The 18,448-nt window shown below is 49.9% G+C and overlaps 1 protein-coding gene and 1 long non-coding RNA gene across 2 annotated transcripts in view; both read left to right on the top strand.

The window, feature by feature from the left end:
• The window catches only part of LOC310712747, a 410,683-nt gene that overhangs the window by 339,901 nt on the left and 52,334 nt on the right, over positions 1–18,448 (top strand). The window lies entirely within an intron of this gene.
• On the top strand, positions 257–12,939 carry QPCTL (glutaminyl-peptide cyclotransferase like). Its single transcript, XM_083515925.1, has 7 exons — positions 257–604; positions 1,568–1,714; positions 2,493–2,780; positions 4,214–4,366; positions 7,163–7,262; positions 9,226–9,342; positions 11,359–12,939. Exons 1-7 carry the CDS (start codon positions 272–274, stop codon positions 11,502–11,504), a joined length of 1,284 nt encoding a protein of 427 aa, XP_083372051.1. The 5' UTR covers positions 257–271; the 3' UTR covers positions 11,505–12,939.

Genomic DNA, 18,448 nt, shown 5'->3' with positions numbered 1-18,448 from the left:
CGGCTAACAACCCATAATTATTGCATCAAACCTCCTTCCGTAATAAACCAACCGCCCGCCACCTTCCCTTTCCTTCCCGCGTGTCCTTCGCCTTCCTCTTCCCTCTTCCTCCTCTTTTCCTTTCCGAAAGCGCCGCGTGTCCTTAACCAGCGAGCGGGCGTGGCCCCGCGTCGCCCCGCCTCCTTCCCGCGGGCGCGTCTGATAGGCTGGGGGCTCGGAGGCGCGGCTGGAACGCGGAAGGTGGAGCTCGTGACTCCGCCTCCTTCCATTCATGCCGGGCGCGGCCTCACCCCATTGGCCCACCCCCGAGAGGGGGCGTGGCCGGCAGGAGCCCCGGGTCCCCAGTCGGAGCGGAGGCGCCATGCGGAAAGGGCCTCGGCGGGGCCGCGCGGGGATGGGGGTCCCGCAGGGCGGCCTGGAGCCCGGAGGCTTCCCCGCCGCGCGGAAGCGGAGCCTGGGGAGCAGCCGCCGCCTCTGGCTGGCCGGGCTGCTGGCCCTGGCCGCCGGCTCCCTGGCGGGGCTTTACCTGCTCTGGCAGGTGGGCGAGGACCCGGCCGTCCAGCCCCGGGAGGCGGCGCAGGAGGAGCTGATCCCGGGCGCCCAGGTACCTACAGGTAGGGGGGGTTGGGGGTCTGGTGCACGTGCGTGAGTTAGCGGGGGGGGGGAGAGGGGGTCGCTTCCAGATCGCCGCCCTCCAAGGCGCTGTGGAACTCCCTGCCTCTTGATGTGCGCACCCCCCGCTTCCAATAATAATAATAATAATAATACAGTGGTACCTCGGGTTGCAGACGCTTCAGGTTACAGACGCTTCAGGTTACAGACTCCGCTAACCCAGAAATAGTGCTTCAGGTTAAGAACTTTGCTTCAGGATGAGAACAGAAATCGTGCTCCGAAGGCGCAGAGGCAGCAGCAGGCCCCATTAGCTAAAGTGGTGCTTCAAGTTAAGAACAGTTTCAGGCCCAGCTACTCCTAATCAAATGTTAAAAACAGTACAGCATTAAATATCAAAAACTTCCCTGAACAGGGCTGCCTTCAGATGTCTTTTAAAGATAGGATAGCTGCTTATTTCCTTCACATCTGAAGGGAGGGCGTTCCACAGGGCGGGTGCCACCACCGAGAAGGCCCTCTGCCTGGTTCCCTGTAACCTTGCGTCTCGCAATGAGGGAACTGCCAGAAGGCCCTCGGCACTGGACCTCAGTGTCTGGGCTGAACGATGGGGGTGGAGACGCTCCTTCAGGTATACTGGGCCTTTGAGGCCGTTTAGGGCTTTAAAGGTCAGCACCAACACTTTGAATTGTGCTTGGAAACGTACTGGGAGCCAATGCAGATCTTTCAAGACCGGTGTTATGTGGTCCCGGCGGCCGTTCCCAGTCACCGGTCTAGCTGCCGCATTCTGGATTAATTGCAGTTTCCACGACCACATGGAGGATACCCATATAAATGTTGTTGTTGTTATTTTGCACCTCCTCAACTCTGCACCCTGTGCAGCGCAACTGCCTGCGCCGTCCTAAATCTAGCGCTGCTGGGATTGTTTTCTGACGAGGCTTTTCTCTCGCCTTCTTGGCAGCTGAAGCACAAGCCCCAAAACCTGACTAGCGGTCAGCTGAAAGACCTGGCCTCGCAGGTTCAACTGCAGCGCCTTTGGCGTAGCTACCTGCTGCCCATCCTGATCGAGAGGTATTCTGGAAGCCCTGGCAACGAAAAAGTCCGGCAGGTGAGTCCAAGCGCTAATCTTGCAGCGGGCCACCGAACACATCACGGCGAGCCGTAAACTTCAGGTTACGGTCCTCCTTTGTAATCGCTGCATCATCTCACTGTTGGGGGCATAGCTGTCAATTTACAGATTTGAAAATAAGGGACCAGCAGCCTTGAAAATAAGGGATCAGCAGCCAAAATAAGGGATTTTCCCAGCACAGGTATGCTCGACTTCTGAGCCCCTCCGTGCCAAAGGCAGAAAGCCCAGCCAGCAGCCAAATGAAGCCTCAAGCCTCAAGGAAAACCACCGTCACCTCTCCGCTGGGAAGCGCTGAGCAAAGGCGAGTCCCCAGGCAACGCAGCCGATTTGATCGGCACAAGGCCTGCAAGCTCCACCCCCAGTTGTTCTCAGACTCCTTACTGGGTGAGCAACGCAGCCAAGCAACACAGTTGGAGCCTCCCTCCTTCCAGGCAGGGAGGGAAGGAGAGGAGCTGCTTCCTTTGAAACCCGGGAAATTTAAGGGACATCATCAATAAGGGACAGCAGCGAGACATGGCGCTAGGATAAGGGACTGTCCCGCCAAATAAGGGACGCTTGACAGCTATGGTTGGGGGACATGGAATGCTCTCGCTGCTGCAGTAGTTGTGTCGAAAAATAAATTCATTTGATATCTGTCCTGAGTCTTCCAGCGCTCCGTTTCCTTGGAAGTCCTTGAGTTTTATGAGAAGGGGTAAAAAACTGAGGACTAGGAACCTTGTGTGAGTGACTCAAGTCCTTCACCTTCTCTTCTTCCTAGTTCATTGTGGAGAAGCTGAGGGAACTGGGCGCTTCCTGGCAGATAGAGGTGGACGCCTTCAAAGACCGGGCGCCACACGGCGTCGTCAGCTTTGCCAATGTGGTGGCTACGTTGGACCCTGCAGCCCCCTGGCGCCTGGTGTTTGCCTGCCACTATGACTCCAAATACTTCCCCCGCGACAAGCGTGGCCGGGCCTTCCTGGGGGCAACGGACTCGGCTGTGCCATGTGCCATCCTGATGGAGCTGGTGACGGCGCTGGACGAGGAGCTGAAGAAATTGAAGGAGAGGGTGAGCGGGTGGCCTTTCCTGGGCAGAAATGCTCCGATTTCCTTTTGCGCCTCTTGCAGAAGGGGAGTAAGGGCTAGTGGTTAGAGCGGCCGGTGGGGAACTTTTTAATGTTTCATTTGTCTAAAAGTATTGTTGTTTTGTCGTTTAGTCGTGTCCGACTCTTTGCGACCCCCCCAGACCAGAGCACGCCAGGCACTCCTGTCCTCCACTGCCTCCCAGAGTTTGGTCAAACTCATGCTTGTAACTTCGAGAACACTGTCCAGCCATCTCGTCCTCTGTCGTCCCCTTCTCCTTGTGCCCTCCATCTTTCCCAGCATCAGGGTCTTTTCCAGGGAGTCTTCTCTTCTCATGAGGTGGCCAAAGTATTGGAGCCTCAGCTTCAGGATCTGTCCTTCCAGTGAGCACTCAGGGCTGATTTCCTTCAGAATGGATAGGTCTGATCTTCTTGCAGTCCATGGGACTCTCAAGAGTCTCCTCCAGCACCATAATTCAAAAGCATCAATTCTTTGGCGATCAGCCTTCTTTGTGGTCCAGCTCTCACATCCATACATCACTACTGGTTTTCCCAGTAGTGAGTTTATCATCATCATCATTATTTAAATGTGTATACTTCCCTTCATCCATAGATCTCAGGGGCAGTTCACAGCGTAAAAATGCAAGACAAAAAAAACACAAAATACACAATGAAAACAAGAAGAGAACAACACAATAACCCCCTCTCTTATCTACAAACACATTTAAAAGGATATAGGATGTTAGCCAGCCAAAATCCTGGTGGCAGTTACTGTTCTTTTGACAATATAGCTACATCGCTATCATCCAAAAATAAATATTAACTTACGACAAAAGTTAAGTTGAGCCGATCAAGTGCATGGCAGTAATTGCCTCGAGGTTGTCAATGTGGGGCATGATCAACTTGTTGTATTCATTACTCATTTTAGGACATGTGGCAGCTGTAATAGTGTCGTTATCTTCTTTTTTAAATCATTTTTATTAATTTTCCCATAAAAACATCCAATTAATATATCCAATCATAATATTTCAATTAAAATAAAAAAGACCAAATTATAATCCAAATCTGGACCTCTGAAGCATATCTCCACATCTCAGTCTTGCCTCTCCTCGTTGTTTCCATATTTCCACATCTCGATTTTAACGCTTTAAAATTCTCCGTCCCTGGTTCCACGATTCTCAGTCATGTCAAACATCATATATCCTTTCATCTGTCGAATACAGCTTTATTTGTATGTATATATTTTTCCAACTGCCTTTTTACCAGCGCAGCTGCCTCTGACTCCATTCCAATCCAGGATGTTATCCAAGTCTGTTATCAATAGTGCCGTCGTCTTCTAATGCATCAACGGAAACTTTGCAACCTGCTCTGAAGTTGAATAGCCGAAGGAGGTCTAAAACAGCATGTCTGTGTGTTTTAGGGCTCCAAGGTGACATTGCAACTGCTGTTCTTCGACGGGGAGGAGGCCTTCCAGGAGTGGACGGATCAGGACTCCCTGTACGGCGCACGACATTTGGCTGATCGAATGGCGAAGGCACCACATCGCCCGGGCCTCAGCCAGCTCCAGGCTATCGTGAGTGCTTCTCTGAGCCAGTTGCCTGAGAAACGGCTGGCTTTTCCTTGCAAAAAGGGAAGTGCAGGCCTTTGCCACCTTGAAAGGGTGGGGGCTTCCTCTCTGATCTCCCCCTGTTCGGTTTGAAACCTGGTTCAGTGTTCTGGTCCCAAGGGTTAACCGTGCGGCAAGGTCCAAGTCCAGTCCGAGGTCGAGGGTGCGGTATGGAGGCTGTCCATCAGCGCTGAAGCAGGGTCCAAGGCAGGGAGTCGAGTGAGGTCAGGAACTCTGGCAGCAGAGCAGCACAGGGTGCCGGGAGGAACAGGCTACCAACAATGTTGCTCCTGCAACTTGGGACTGGGGCTGGCTGGCTTTTATCTGCCCCGAGGCATAGGGCAGCCCTGATCCTCTGGTGACTCACCTCTCCTGGCCTGGAGGGGAGCACTCCTCCGGCGGGAACTTAGTTCCCTCCGCCTCTCTGCCCTGAGCCCCTGCAGCTCAGGAGAGGCTGGAGGGTTACCGGACCCAGAGGCAACCTCCTCTTCCCCTGACGGGGCTGAGAGTGGAGCACCTGCAGGCAATGGGTCCTCCATCACCTCAGGAGCCAGAGCAGACTCAGCTGGTGCCTGCAGCTGAGGATCCAGCACAGGCGAGGACCCTTCAGGCTCAGGCCCCAGCCCCGGCTCAGCTGGTTCTGGAGGCGGGGACTCCTGTGCAGGCTGGGATCCCTCAGGTTCAGCCTTCGAGTCCGAATCCCAGGCCATCACATTCAGTCTCCAGGTAGGATCTGGGAATGCCCTGGAGAGCGACTGCCAGTCAAGGTCGTCTTTTTCTTTGGCGACCCCTCGTAGCCGAGTAAGATTGTCTTCCATAAACACGGTTTTAACAATGAGTCTGTAAGTGACTGCGGAGGCCAATTCTGGATCCACACGTCCTTCCACAGTGGGGACATAGATTTCAGGTGGGAGTTGATCATGGTGAGGGTTTGTCAAGCGTGCCTTCCTCTTAGCGCGTTTCTCCCTTTTGTCCTGAGTGCGAGTGTCTTCAAAGCCCAGGACACCTTTGGTAAAGGCTGTTCTCCAGCTGGAGCGCTCGCAGGCCAGTGTTTCCCATTTGTCAGTGTTTACACTACAGTGGTGCCTCGCAAGACGAAAAGAATCCGTTCTGTGATTCTCTTCGTCTAGCGGTTTTTTCGTCTTGCGAAGCAAGCCCATTGATGGATTAGCGCTATTAGCGGCTTATCGGCTTATCAGATCAGCTGATAAGCGGCTTAGCGGCTTAGAAGGGGGGGGGGAGGAAAAAACCCCCGCAGGAACTCGCAAGACATTTTCGTCTTGCGAAGCAAGCCCATAGGAGATTCGTTTTGCGAAGCACCTCCAAAACGGAAAACCCTTTCGTCTAGCGAGTTTTCCGTCTTGCGAGGCATTCGTCTTGCGGGGCACCACTGTACATTCTTTTAGATTTGCCTTGAGAGAGTCTTTAAACCTCTTTTGTTGACCACCAGTATTACGCTTTCCATTTTTAAGTTTGGAATAGAGTAATTGTTTTGGAAGACGATAATCAGGCATCCGAACAACATGACCAGCCCAATGAAGTTGATGTTGAAGAATCATCGCTTTGACACTGGTGATCTTTGCTTCTTCCAGTACAATGGCATTTGTTTGCCTGTCTTCCCAAGTGATGTGTAAAAATTTCCGGAGACACCATTTTCCGGAGACAATCTTTTGAGGTGTTGGAGATGGGGTTTACAAGTGGTCCATGTTTCACAAGCGTGCAGTAGGGTTGGTAGTACAACAGCTGTGGAAAGATAACTGCCCAGGTAGGAGAAGTGATTGACATTTTCCAACGTTACTGTAGATAGTACTGGGCTAGATGGAACAATAATCTAGAGAAGGCAGCTTTCTAAGTCCCTGTGAAACAAGGGACTCCTGAGACCACCTGAGCCTCAAACGACAGCAGAGGCCCTGGGAGTACCTGTGTGTGTGGTTTTTTAAATTTTTATTAAACAATTTCAACATAACAAATTATCAGTCCATTTAATCAATTACAATATTTTCCCCCCACCCCTCCCTCTCCCTCCCACCAAAGACTTCTCTCAGCTCCCCTCTCTGATTTCTTTACACATATCATTCTCTGCATATTATAAAATTGTACATAAAAAGGTAAAAGGACGCCTGATCATTAGGTCCAGTTGTGGCCGACTCTGGGGTTGCGGCGCTCATCTCGCTTTATTGGCTGGAGGGAGCCAGCGTACAGCTTCCAGGTCATGTGGCCAGCATGACCAAGCCGCTTCTGGCGAACCAGAGCAGCGCACGGAAACGCCGTTTACCTTCCTGCCGGAGCGGTACCTATTTATCTACTTGCACTTTGACATGCTTTCGAACTGCTAGGTTGGCAGGAGCAGGGACCGAGCAACGGGAGCTCACCCCGTGGCGGGGATTCGAACCGCCGACCTTCTGATCGGCAAGCCCTAGGCTCTGTGGTTTAACCCACAGCACCACCTGTGTCCCCCAAAATTGTACATGTTCACCTAATAAATTTGTGAGTGTTTATTCAAAACCTGCCAAGGAGTCCCGTTCATTTTGTTGCCTTTTTTGATAATTTGCAAAAAGCTCCCATTCTTCCTTAAAGTCACAGTTGTCCTTGTCCCGCAGTTTGTATGTCAATCTAGCCAACTCTGCATAGTTCATCAATTTTTCTTGCCACTGTTCTTTTGTTGGGATTTCCTCATTCTTCCATACTTATGCAATCAAGACTCTTGCTGCTGTTGTGGCACGGGAGCACCTGTGTGTTTGACTCTGCGTTTTCCCGTTTCAGTCTCTTTTTGTTCTGCTGGACCTTTTGGGCGCCCGCCAGCCGACCATCCAGAACCATTTCCGCAACACAGCCCTCTGGTTCGAAAGGCTCGTTGGCCTCGGTGAGCGTCACTCTTCGCGCCGGGGAGCCAGTCGGGAAAGGAGGGGGCGGGGCTCCAGGGTTGATCGGCATTTCAGACCCCGCCTCCATTTCAGACCCTGCCTCCTAGGGATGAGCTGCCAGTGGGGGGCTTGGGATGTAAAGTTCTGTCCGATAGATCCGCCTTCGCCAACCCGGCGCCCTCCAAGTGGACTACAACTCCCCTGCCCAAAACCCCACAGAACGGCTGCCGCACAGTGTTGGCAGTACTGAGGTGGATAGACCCATGATCTGACAGGTCCCTGCGTCCCTTTAAGTTGAAGTCCATCACTTTTGGGGGGTCCACGGGTGCCCCTTCCATCCCTGCTTTTGACCTTTCTTTCACTTGTGCCACAGATGTGGGGTGAGGCATTCCCAAAGCAAAGGAAGGGTTGGACTCTGATACACACAGAGGCTTGACCAGCAAGACTCTGGGAGGGGTGCATATGATAATAATTCCTGTCCACCCCTCGGCCCAGGTCGGTTTCTTCACAAAAGAACTTTTTACACAGTGTCCGTAAGAACCAATCAGATTTCCTCTGCGCATTTCGAAAAACCCCACGTGGGACAAAGTTAAAGATTAAAACTACAAAGAACTAATTTCCTACTTGACCATGCATATGCTGTTCAAAGTAAATAAAATAGGAAGCAATGCTTTTAGGAAAACCCGGAGGTCGTAAACAAGCGATAAACAGGAGAGGAAGGATGGCAAGGAGATAGGGATCTTTATCCCCTTCCTGTGAAACTATTTCCACACCCTAAGATGAACGAAACCAAGGAAGGGTACATCAAAGAAACTACCTGCTACCGTATTTTTTGCTCTATAAGACTCACTTTTTCCCTTCTAAAAAGTAAGGGGAAATGTTTGTGCGTCTTATGGAGCGAATGCAGGCTGCGCAGCTATCCCAGAAGCCAGAACAGCAAGAGGGATTGCTGCTTTCACTGCGCAGCGATCCCTCTTGCTGTTCTGGCTTCTGAGATTCAGAATATTTTTTTTCTTGTTTTCCTCCTCCAAAAACTAGGTGTGTCTTGTGGTCAGGTGCGTCTTAAAAAGCGAAAAATACGGTGTATTTTATGACCCAGGATGCATGCCTGGCAAAGCAATTGGCAACTGTGTCCTATGGTGCTTATATGTGCTTGTCAGACAGAGAGAAATGGGGAGTAAAGAAAATGGCCAGAAATGCAGAGGCTTGTGGGATTTGATCAGAAATTATTGTCAATGAATCGAACCCGGTCAGTGCCATGCTTTCATAGCGGACACAATGGCTTGATGCATATTTTATAATTCCTCATAGTAAGCCCATTTGATCCTCACACACTGGATATTTGCAATCCTACATTTGGGCTGGTGTTTTCCTCCAGTATTTGCTGGAAGCGCTTAGGGACCCTGAAGATACCGTATTTTTCGCTCTATAGCGAAACGGGGGGGGGGGAATTCTCCCCGTCTGCTTAGCGCCCCTTCCATTTCTCCTCCCGCTTCGCTGAAGGGGCGATGTGCAGAGAGGGAAAACTGTGCAGCGCCTCTCCAGCGAAGCAAAGCCTGGAGAGCAAGAGGGATCGGTGTGCAACGACCCCTCTCGCTCTCCAGGCTTCAGGCGGCTATCCGCAAGCCTTCTGAGTGCAGCGGGAACTCCTGCGCTCCAAAGGCTTGCGGATAGCCGCCTGAAGCCCCTGGAGCAGCCTTTGAAGCCTCCACAGAGCAGTGGGGTGCTTTGCGCAGCTGTCCTCAAGCTAGAACAGCGAGACGGAGCGCTGCACAGCACTCCATCTCCCTGTTCTGGCTTTGGGCTTAGCTGTGCAGCCTGCATTCGCTCTATAGGACGCACACACATTTTCCCTTAATTTTTGGAGGGGGAAAAGTGTGTCCTATAGGGCGAAAAATACGGTAATTCTCAGTCGGACCATAGCTCCTACGTTGCGCCTAATCCCACTCTTTCGTCCTCTAGAGAAGCGACTGCACCGGCTTGGCCTTCTGGAGTCTCACGCAAAGGAACAACTCTATTTCCAGCAACGCTCCTACTATGACCCCGTCGAAGACGACCACGCTCCCTTCCTCCGGAGAGGTACTTCTCTCCCGCTTTTCCCCAGTTGCCCTGAGGTCTTTTCGTTGCTGGTTCGATCCGGTGTTTGCTGTTTGCAGTCTGCTCCCTTAGCAGGGCTAGATCCGCTAACCTGGGGAGAAAACAGCAAAGACCTGATGAAGAGAGCACAGCAGAGGTTATATTTTCTGAGAATCCTCCGGAAAAATAATCTCTCAAAGGACCTGTTGGTGGCATTTTACCATTGCACTGTTGAGAGTGTATTAACTTATGGTCTCTGTGTGTGGTTTGGGAGCTGCACGGTCAATGCTGTCCAATGTTGTAAAGACTGCAGAGAGAATAATTGGGTGCACTCTTCCCACCTTGGATCAAATCTAGGCTTCCAGGTGCCGTAAGAAAGCTGCAGGATAGTGCTCACCCCAGAAATGATCTCTTTCAGCTTCTGCCTTCTGGAAGAAGGTACAGGGTTATAAAGACTAGGACTAGCCGCCTGAGAAACAGTTTCTATCCAAATGTGATTTTGGTTTTAAATGCAGCGTAAGGTAGTCTCAAGGGACGCGGGTGGCGCTGTGGGTTAAACCACAGAGCCTAGGACTTGCCGATCAGAAGGTCGGTGGTTCGAATCCCCACGACGGGGTGCGCTCCCATTGCTCGGTCCCTGCTCCTGCCAACTTAGCACTTCGAAAGCACGTCAAAGTGCAAGTAGATAAATAGGTACCACTCCGGCGGGAAGGTAAACAGCGTTTCCTTGCGCTGCTCTGGTTCGCCAGAAGCGGCTTAGTCATGCTGGCCCCATAACCCGGAAGCTGTACGCTGGTGGTTCGAATCCCCGCGATGGGGTGAGCTCCTGTTGCTCGGTCCCTGCTCCTGCCAACCTAGCAGTTCGAAAGCACATCAAAGTGCAAGTAGATAAAAAGGTACCCCTGTATAAGTACCACTCTAGGTAGCATGAAGGGAAACGGCGTTTATGTGCGCTGCTCTGGTTCACCAGAAGTGGCTTAGTCATGCTGGCCACATGACCTGGAAGCTGTATGCCGGCTCCCTCGGCCAGTAAAGCAAGATGAGCGCCGCAACCCCAGAGTCGGCCATGACTGGACCTAATGGTCAGGGGTCCCTTTACCTTTTAAGGTAGTCTCTATGTGAGTATATTGTATTCAATTATGGGGTATGAGAGTTTTTAGGGGGTCAACGAGGCTGGGATAGCAGGCTTGTGGGTTTTTGAATGTCTGATTTTGATTTTTTTCAATTTCGTTGATCTGTATGGGACAATGACAATAAAGATTATCGTATCTTAGATGACCCGGGGGGGAGGGGGAGTCCCTGCAGCTCTACAATTCTATAAAATGGTCGTCTCGAGGAATAGAGGAAGAGCTTTCAGAATGGCAGGGGAAAGTCTCACAACGCAGTGTGCTGCAAGCTTGAAAGCAGAGACCGAACTCTCGCAGAGTGAACCTGCAGGGGTCAAGCAGATTTCTAAAGCAGCTGCGAGTTTAAAGGACCTGGGGAAATTTTTTGCTCTATAAGGCGCACTTTCCCCCTCCTAAAAGGTAAGGGGAAATGTGTATGCGTCTTATGGAGCGAATGCAGGCTGCGCAGCTTTCGCTGAAGCCAGGAGAGCAAGAGGGATCGACCCCTCTCGCTCTCCTGGCTTCGCTTCGCTGGAGAGGAGCTGTGTTTAAGAGCGGTAGACTCGTAATCTGGTGAACCGGGTTCGCTTCCCCGCTCCTCCACATGCAGCTGCTGGGTGACCTTGGGCCAGTCACACTTCTCTGAAGTCTCTCAGCCCCACTCACCTCACAGAGTGTTTGTTGTGGGGGAGGAAGGGAAAGGAGAATGTTAGCCGCTTTGAGACTCCTTCGGGTAGTGATAAAGCGGGAAATCAAATCCAAACTCTTCTTCTTCTTCTTCCTTTAAAGAAAGAAATAAAAACCACCTGTGTTTGAACGATGTACTCAGTAGAAAATTACTGCATCGCGTGGTTTTCAGACAACGCTGGGCTCACAGCTTTTGATTCTGTCTCTCTCTTTTTCTTTGCCGAAGGTGTTCCAGTTCTTCACCTCATCACCACACCTTTCCCCGCCGTCTGGCACACCTTCGAGGACACAGAGGAGAACTTGCACCCGCCCACCGTGCTCAACCTCTGTAAGATCTTGGCAGCTTTCCTGGCGGAATATCTGTGGCTTTAGGGGGAAAGGACTCTCCTGCTGACCCCGAGACCTTTGGTTTTTGGTCAACCGAGATGTGGAACGGCTGGAGGATGCGCTTCGTTTAAGAACCAGCACAGTCGCTTGCCAGGGACTCCGTCTGCGGCCCTTGCAGAAGCTGCGCTCGTGGTCCAAAGGGATGTGGGGAGAGACAGGCTGGGGAACGGAAGGGTCTCAGACCTTGTGTCTTGGGGTATTAAGCCTTCAGGCCCCTCAGGGAATGTGACTGGCCAGGCGAGAGGACCCCAGTCTGGTCTCCAAGATGGCACAGATCAGGGAAACCAAACTGGAGTGGCGGTAGAGAGAATAAAAAAACCCAAAAACTTCCTTTCTTCCCAGGGGATTGTTGTACAGTGGGCGCTCGGCTTGCAAACATCCATGCGGGAGGCATATCTGCGACCCGCGTGTGTCGTGATTTGGCACTTCTGAGCATGTGCAAAGCGCGACTTAGCACTTCTGCGCAAGCGCCGAAACCCGGAAGTAACTGTTCCAGTACTTCCGGGTTCGGCGCAGTGCGCAACCCGAAATCGCGCAACCCGAAGCGTCTGTAACCTGAGGTATGGCTGTAGTTTCTTGGGGGGGGGGACCCCGACCCATCCCTGATCACCAACCCTACAATGTGCACTCTTGTTATTAATAATAGTCTTGAATCCAAGTTCTGCTTTTGAGCCATTTTGGAAACTGAGGCCTGGTTTTTCAAAGGGTCCAGGCTCCCTCCATCTGTCGGTTCCACGGAATGTGGCTATTGACACGTGATAGAGACATGATTCAGGGACAACCGTTTGCACTCTGATCCCAGGTACATAAAATGAAATTTTCTTTTCCCCTGAGGCAGCTGTTTAGTCCCTGCTTGGGGGGTGGGGTGCAGAACAATGTCCAAGATTCCCAGAGATGCCTACCTCTGCCCCACCCCCCCGACCTATTCCATCCTGTACCAAGCAAAAACGGGTTTTTACTCTGTTTTTAATTTAATATTTATTGTTGAGCCTTAAGGCCCCTTCGGGTGTGGCAGCTCTGCTATGTGGAAAAAGCTTGGGTGGGAGGGAGGAATTCTCATTTCGCATTCAAGCTAAATCTGGGCTACGCAGCTTCCTTATTCCAAAGTGACTCCGAGGCCTGGTTTGGACACACGACAAAATCCTGAGTTAGGAGAGTGGGATGCCACTTCTGAATGCGTCCTCACCTTTTTAAAGCCTACCTGCAAGTAAAAAGCTAGCAAATCAACGAGGGATTCCAGTTCAGCCCTCTTCCTGGTGTTCTAGCTTTCTACTTGCAAGGACCTACTTTGTAAAAAAGTAAAAGTTGGGGAACAATCTGAAGTGTTACAGTCCACTATTCCATCTCAGACTACGTCCCCTCCCTCAAATGGTTTGTTGACAAGTATTACAATAAAAGTTTCTGGCAACTTTCTGCTCTTATCATCTATTTGTGTGTGTGGTTTTTATTTTTGCCTGTTAGGACAACCAGAATGCAAACTTAGCACCGTGATAAAATTCAGTGGACTTCCTGATCTTTGGCACCTGGTTTTCCTACCTGTTTCAAGGTGTTTTCTCAAAAGGGCTCCCTGAGACATTTTTAGGTAAAGCAGAAAACGGAGCCCCCTTTGAAGGCGCAGAACGTCGTCATTTTAATTTACCTTAAGGTCCCGGGGCCGGTTGCAACAGTTTAAAATGCAAGATTTAAAAGCAGCTCAGCACCCAAGTTACATTCGGCACTTGAGGCAAAAAAAGGGGAAAAAGCAAGCCTACAACCCCCTCTCTCTGGCAGTAAAAAAAATAATAATAATCTATTTTTGATACCAATATTCTTAATAATAAAAGTAAGTTTCTTTATCGTTATCCTTCAACATAAGATCCCCCCCTCACAGTATTAAAAAAGGGTTAAAACAAGTAATAATAATATTAATAGTAATTTATTTATACCCCGCTCATATTGCTGGGTTCCCCAGCCACTCTGGGGGGCTCCCAAAAGAATTAATGATAATAATAAAAACGGACAAAACATCAGAAATTAAAAGCTTCCCTAAACAGGGCTGCCTTCTGATGTCTTCTAAAAGCCAGATAGTTGTTTATCTCTTTGACATCTGATGGGAGGGCGTTCCACAGGGCGGGTGCCACCACCAAGAAGGCCCTCTGCCTGGTGGTAATAATAATAATAATAATAATAATAATAATAATAATAATAGTAATAATAATAATAATAATTTATTATTTATACCCCGCCCATCTGGCTGGGCTTCCCCAGCCACTCTGGGCGGCTTCCAAAAGAATATTAAAATACTATAATACATCAAACATTAAAAGGTTCCCGAAACAGAGCTGCCTTCAGATGTCTTCTAAAAGCCTGGTAGTTGTTCTCTTTGACATCTGGTGGGAGGGTGTTCCACAGGGAAGGCGCCACTACCGAGAAGGCCCTCTGCCTGGTTCCCTGTAACTTGGCTTCTCGCAGTGAGGGAACTGCCAGAAGGACCTCGGAGCTGGACCTCAGCGTCCGGGCAGAACGATGGGGGTGGAGACGCTCCTTCAGGTATACTGGACCGAGGCCGTTTAGGGCTTTAAAGGTCAGCACCAACACTTTGAATTGTGCTCGGAAACGTACTGAGAGCCAATGTAGGTCTTTCAGGACCGGTGTTATGTGGTCTCTGCGGCCGCTCCCAGTCACCAGTCTAGCTGCCGCATTCTGGATTAGTTGTAGTTTCCGGGTCACCTTCAAAGGTAGCCCCACGTAGAGCGCATTGCAGTAATCCAAGCGGGAGATAACCAGAGCATGCACCACTCTGGCGAGGCAGTCCGCAGGCAGATAGGGTCTCAGCCTGCGTACCAGATGGAGCTGGTAAACAGCTGCCCTGGATACAGATTTGACCTGTGCCTCCATGGACAGCTGTGAGTCCAAAATGACTCCCAGGCTGCGCACCTGGTCCTTCAGGGGCACAGTTACCCCATTCAGGACCAGGGAATCCTCCACACCTGCCCGCCTCCTGTCCCCCAAAAACAGTACTTCTGTCTTGTCAGGATTCAACCTCAATCTGTTAGCCGCCATCCATCCTCCAACCGCCTCCAGGCACTCACACAGGACCTTCGCTGCCTTCACTGGTTCTGATTTGAAAGAGAGGTAGAGCTGGGTATCATCCGCATACTGATGAACACCCAGCCCAAATCCCCTGATGATCTCTCCCAGCGGCTTCATGTAGATGTTGAAAAGCATGGTTCCCTGCAAACTCAGTTCTCGCAGGGGGGCAACTGCCAGAAGGCCCTCGGAGCGGGACCTCAGTGTTTGCTGCCCTTTCATGACTCCAAACTTTGAAGCAGCCATCTCAATCTGCCCATCTGTTGGAATGAAATCGCGACAGACGAGTAGCAGGTGTCATGTGAGAGGCGTCTCTGGAGCAAGCCCCGAGAACTCTCTTTTATTGAATATTGCAAACATTGCCACAGGTGCGCTCGTTGCTGATTGGTTGATACAAACACAAAGCAACTTGTTGCTGATTGGTTAACACAAGTACAAGGCAAGGGTTACCTATAGGCATTAATCACCAATAGATTAAAGGCTGGGAAAGGGAGCACAGAACTAGACAGGCATGAAACCTCCTAATTAAATTATAACTAATGATTAATATAGCATGACTAAAACAATTACTAATGATTGATCATAACATGAAAGAACATAACAATCGCAGTCCGTAGATGTGGTCAGCTATGCATTAAGAACAGGTCATAGTGTTTTCATAAACTTAAGATGAACTGAGCATCCTAGGGAAATGAGGGAATGTCTTGGTATTTAGAACAGGTTGTTATTTAGAACAGCAGAGAAAAGCTTGAAAGCGAGACTTCCCAGAATGCCAGGGAAAAGAAGCAGGACTTCCCATAATGCCACAGTTATGTGCAGAAAGAGAACTTCCCTTCACCCATCCCTCAGCCTCCCTCTCTGTTCTCTTCAGTTTGCTTCCCCCTCACCATCTAGATCCCTCCTTTAAGATCAATTGTAAGCACGTATGTCAGGGGTCACCCTGGACTGTTGGCCAAGCAGCCTGTGGCCAATGGGAGTTTTGAGTCAAAGGTAGTGGGTTCCTCCCCTCTAGTGTCCGTGATCAGAGCTAGAGAGGAGCAAATTCTCTCCACCTTGGACCTTATAGCCCGAAGTTTGACACTAGTATGGAGAAGGGGATGGGAGGCACGATGGGCGGTTATCTTTCCACAAGGGCCAACACTGATGCCGAAATCCAGCATCGCCTGAGCTCTGCGAGTGCGGCTTTCTCCCGATTGAAGTGTAGAGTGTTTGAGGACCGGGACATTCGCAGGGAAACCAAAATGCTTGTTTACAAAGCTATTGTACTACCAACTCTACTGCATGCTTGTGAAGCATGGACCACTTATAAACGCCATCTCCAACACCTCAAAAGATTCCATCAATGGTGTTTCTGGAATTTTTTTACACATCACTTGGGAAGACAGGCGAACAAATGCCAATGTACTGGAAGAAGCAAAGATCACCAGTGTTGAAGCAATGATTCTTCAACATCAACTTCATTGGACTGGTCATGTTGTCCGAATGCCTGATGATTGTCTTCCAAAGCAGCTACTCTATTCCGAACTTAAAAATGGAAAGCGTAATGTTGGTAGCCAACAAACGACGTTTAAAGAATCTCAAGGCAAATCTTAAAAAATGTAGTATAAGCACTGACAACTGGGAAATACTGGCCTGTGAGAACTTTACCAAAGGCATAATGGGTTTTGAAGACATTCAAACTCGGGACGAAAGGAAGAAACATGCTAAGAGGAAGGCACGCTTGGCAAACCCTCACCATGATCAACTCCCGCCTGGAAACCTGTGTCTCCCCTGTGGATCCAGAATTGGCCTCCACGGTCACATGGGGATTCACTTTATGGAAGACGATCGAATGGAGGAAAATGAGAGCTGGGGCCAGAATTGCATGCTAAAATGTGTAGAATGTCCTTTTCCCACAAGGGTGCAGTGCCAGCCCAGTAATTCTTCCCAGGAAGGCTGAAAACGTTTCGCTGTAGTTCTCTGCCAGGTTTCTACAGATGGGTCCCACCAACTTTCTCCCAAGCCATGAATTTGTGCACATAGCATAGGCAGTAAAATGCTGAAGGCTGTTTCCTCCAGAGATTTGGGTGTTTGCTGCTGTTTTTGCATAAGGATAATTTTGTTGCGTTGCAAAGTCAACTGGGTCTGTCCCCATTCCTGGCCATTGCTTTAAGACTAGCTTCACCCAGACACTGGAGAGACCTATCAGAAGTAAGCATGGACCAATGGAACCAAATAGTATGGGAAACAGCCCTACTAGAAAAATTAACCAATAAACTGAAACTGACATGGGGACAAATAGAAGAAGACACCGTCACCCCAGTATGGCTCCCCTTTATTGCGATACACAGCCCAACAAGATGACAAAAATCCACCAACAGCATACAAATCAATATGGCTAACCTGATCCAAAACACCCACCCACCCCACTCGGTGAAAACATAGACCACCACAGCCAACCACAAATGAATAACCACACCCTAGGCCAACCCCAACCTCTCTCACCACCAAAGGAACACAAGCGAACAGCAAAGAACCTGCACAAGCAACGCTGACACCAAACCCTACATACAGGTGAAACTCAGAAAGTTAGAATATCGTGGAAAAGTTCATTTATTTCAGTAATTCAACTTAAAAGGTGAAACTAATATGTGAGATAGACTCATGACATGCAAAGCGAGATATGTCAAGCCTTTATTTGTTATAATTGTGATGATCATGGCATACAGCTGATGAAAACCCCAAATTAACAATCTCAGAAAATTAAATTTATTAAATGAAATCAGCAAAACAATGATTGCAAATAGAGCAATATTGGATCTCCGAGAAGTAGAAGCATGCATATGTACTCAGTACTTGGTTTGGGCCCCATTTCCATCAATTACTGCCTCAATGTGGCGTGGCATGGATGCTATCAGCCTGTGGCACTGCTGAGGTGTTATGGAAGACCAGGAAGCTTCAATAGCAGCCTTCAGCTCTTCTGCATTGCTCGGTCTCATGTCTCTCATCTTTTTCTTGGCAATGCCCTCTATGGGGTTCAGGTCAGGTGAGTTTGCTGGCCAATCAAGCACAGTAATCCCATGGGCATTGAACCAGGTTTTGGTATTTTGGCAGTGTGGGCAGGTGCCAAAGTCCTGCTGGAAAATGAAGTCAGCATCCCCATAAAGCTCGTCTGCGGAAGGAAGCATGAAGTGCTCCAAAATCTCCTGGTCGATGGCTGCGTTGACCCTGGACTTAAGGAAGCACAGTGGACCAACACCAGCTGATGACATGGCTCCCCAAATCAACACAGACTGTGGAAAATTCACACTGGACTTCAAGCATCTGGCATTGTGAGCCTTCCCATTCTTCCTCCAGACTCTGGGTCCTTGGTTTCCAAATGAGATGCAAAAACTTCTCATGTTAGAAAGGAACATTAGAAAATGTGACAGAACCGCCAGCATAATCCGGGAAGCTAATGCAATGTCCTCCGTGTCTGAATGCCCCGTACGCCTCTGTTGGGACGGGGTGAAGGAACAGAAGGTCAAAATGAGAAGGCAGCCTCTCCTCTGCTGAGAGCAGGGTGAGATTCAGGGTTTGCAAGTGGCCCCTTGGATGGGCAATGTGGTTGCAACCCTCATTTTCAGCACTTCGGACAGCTCTTCCCACCTTGCTTTCCCAGCATTTATTATTTTAAATACCGTATTTTTTGCTCTATAAGACTCACTCCCCCCCCCTAAAAAGTAAGGGGAAATGTGTGTGCTTCTTATGGAGCGAATGCAGGCTGCGCAGCTATCCCAGAAGCCAGAACAGCAAGAGGGATTGCTGCTTTCACTGCGCAGCGATCCCTCTTGCTGTTCTGGCTTCTGAGATTCAGAATAATTTTTTTCTTGTTTTCCTCC

Source organism: Podarcis liolepis (assembly GCF_965112155.1).
Source record: "Podarcis liolepis genome assembly, chromosome: 7".
In the NCBI taxonomy this organism is placed as follows: Eukaryota; Metazoa; Chordata; class Lepidosauria; order Squamata; family Lacertidae; genus Podarcis; species Podarcis liolepis.
This window is presented reverse-complemented; position numbering and strand designations above follow the sequence as displayed.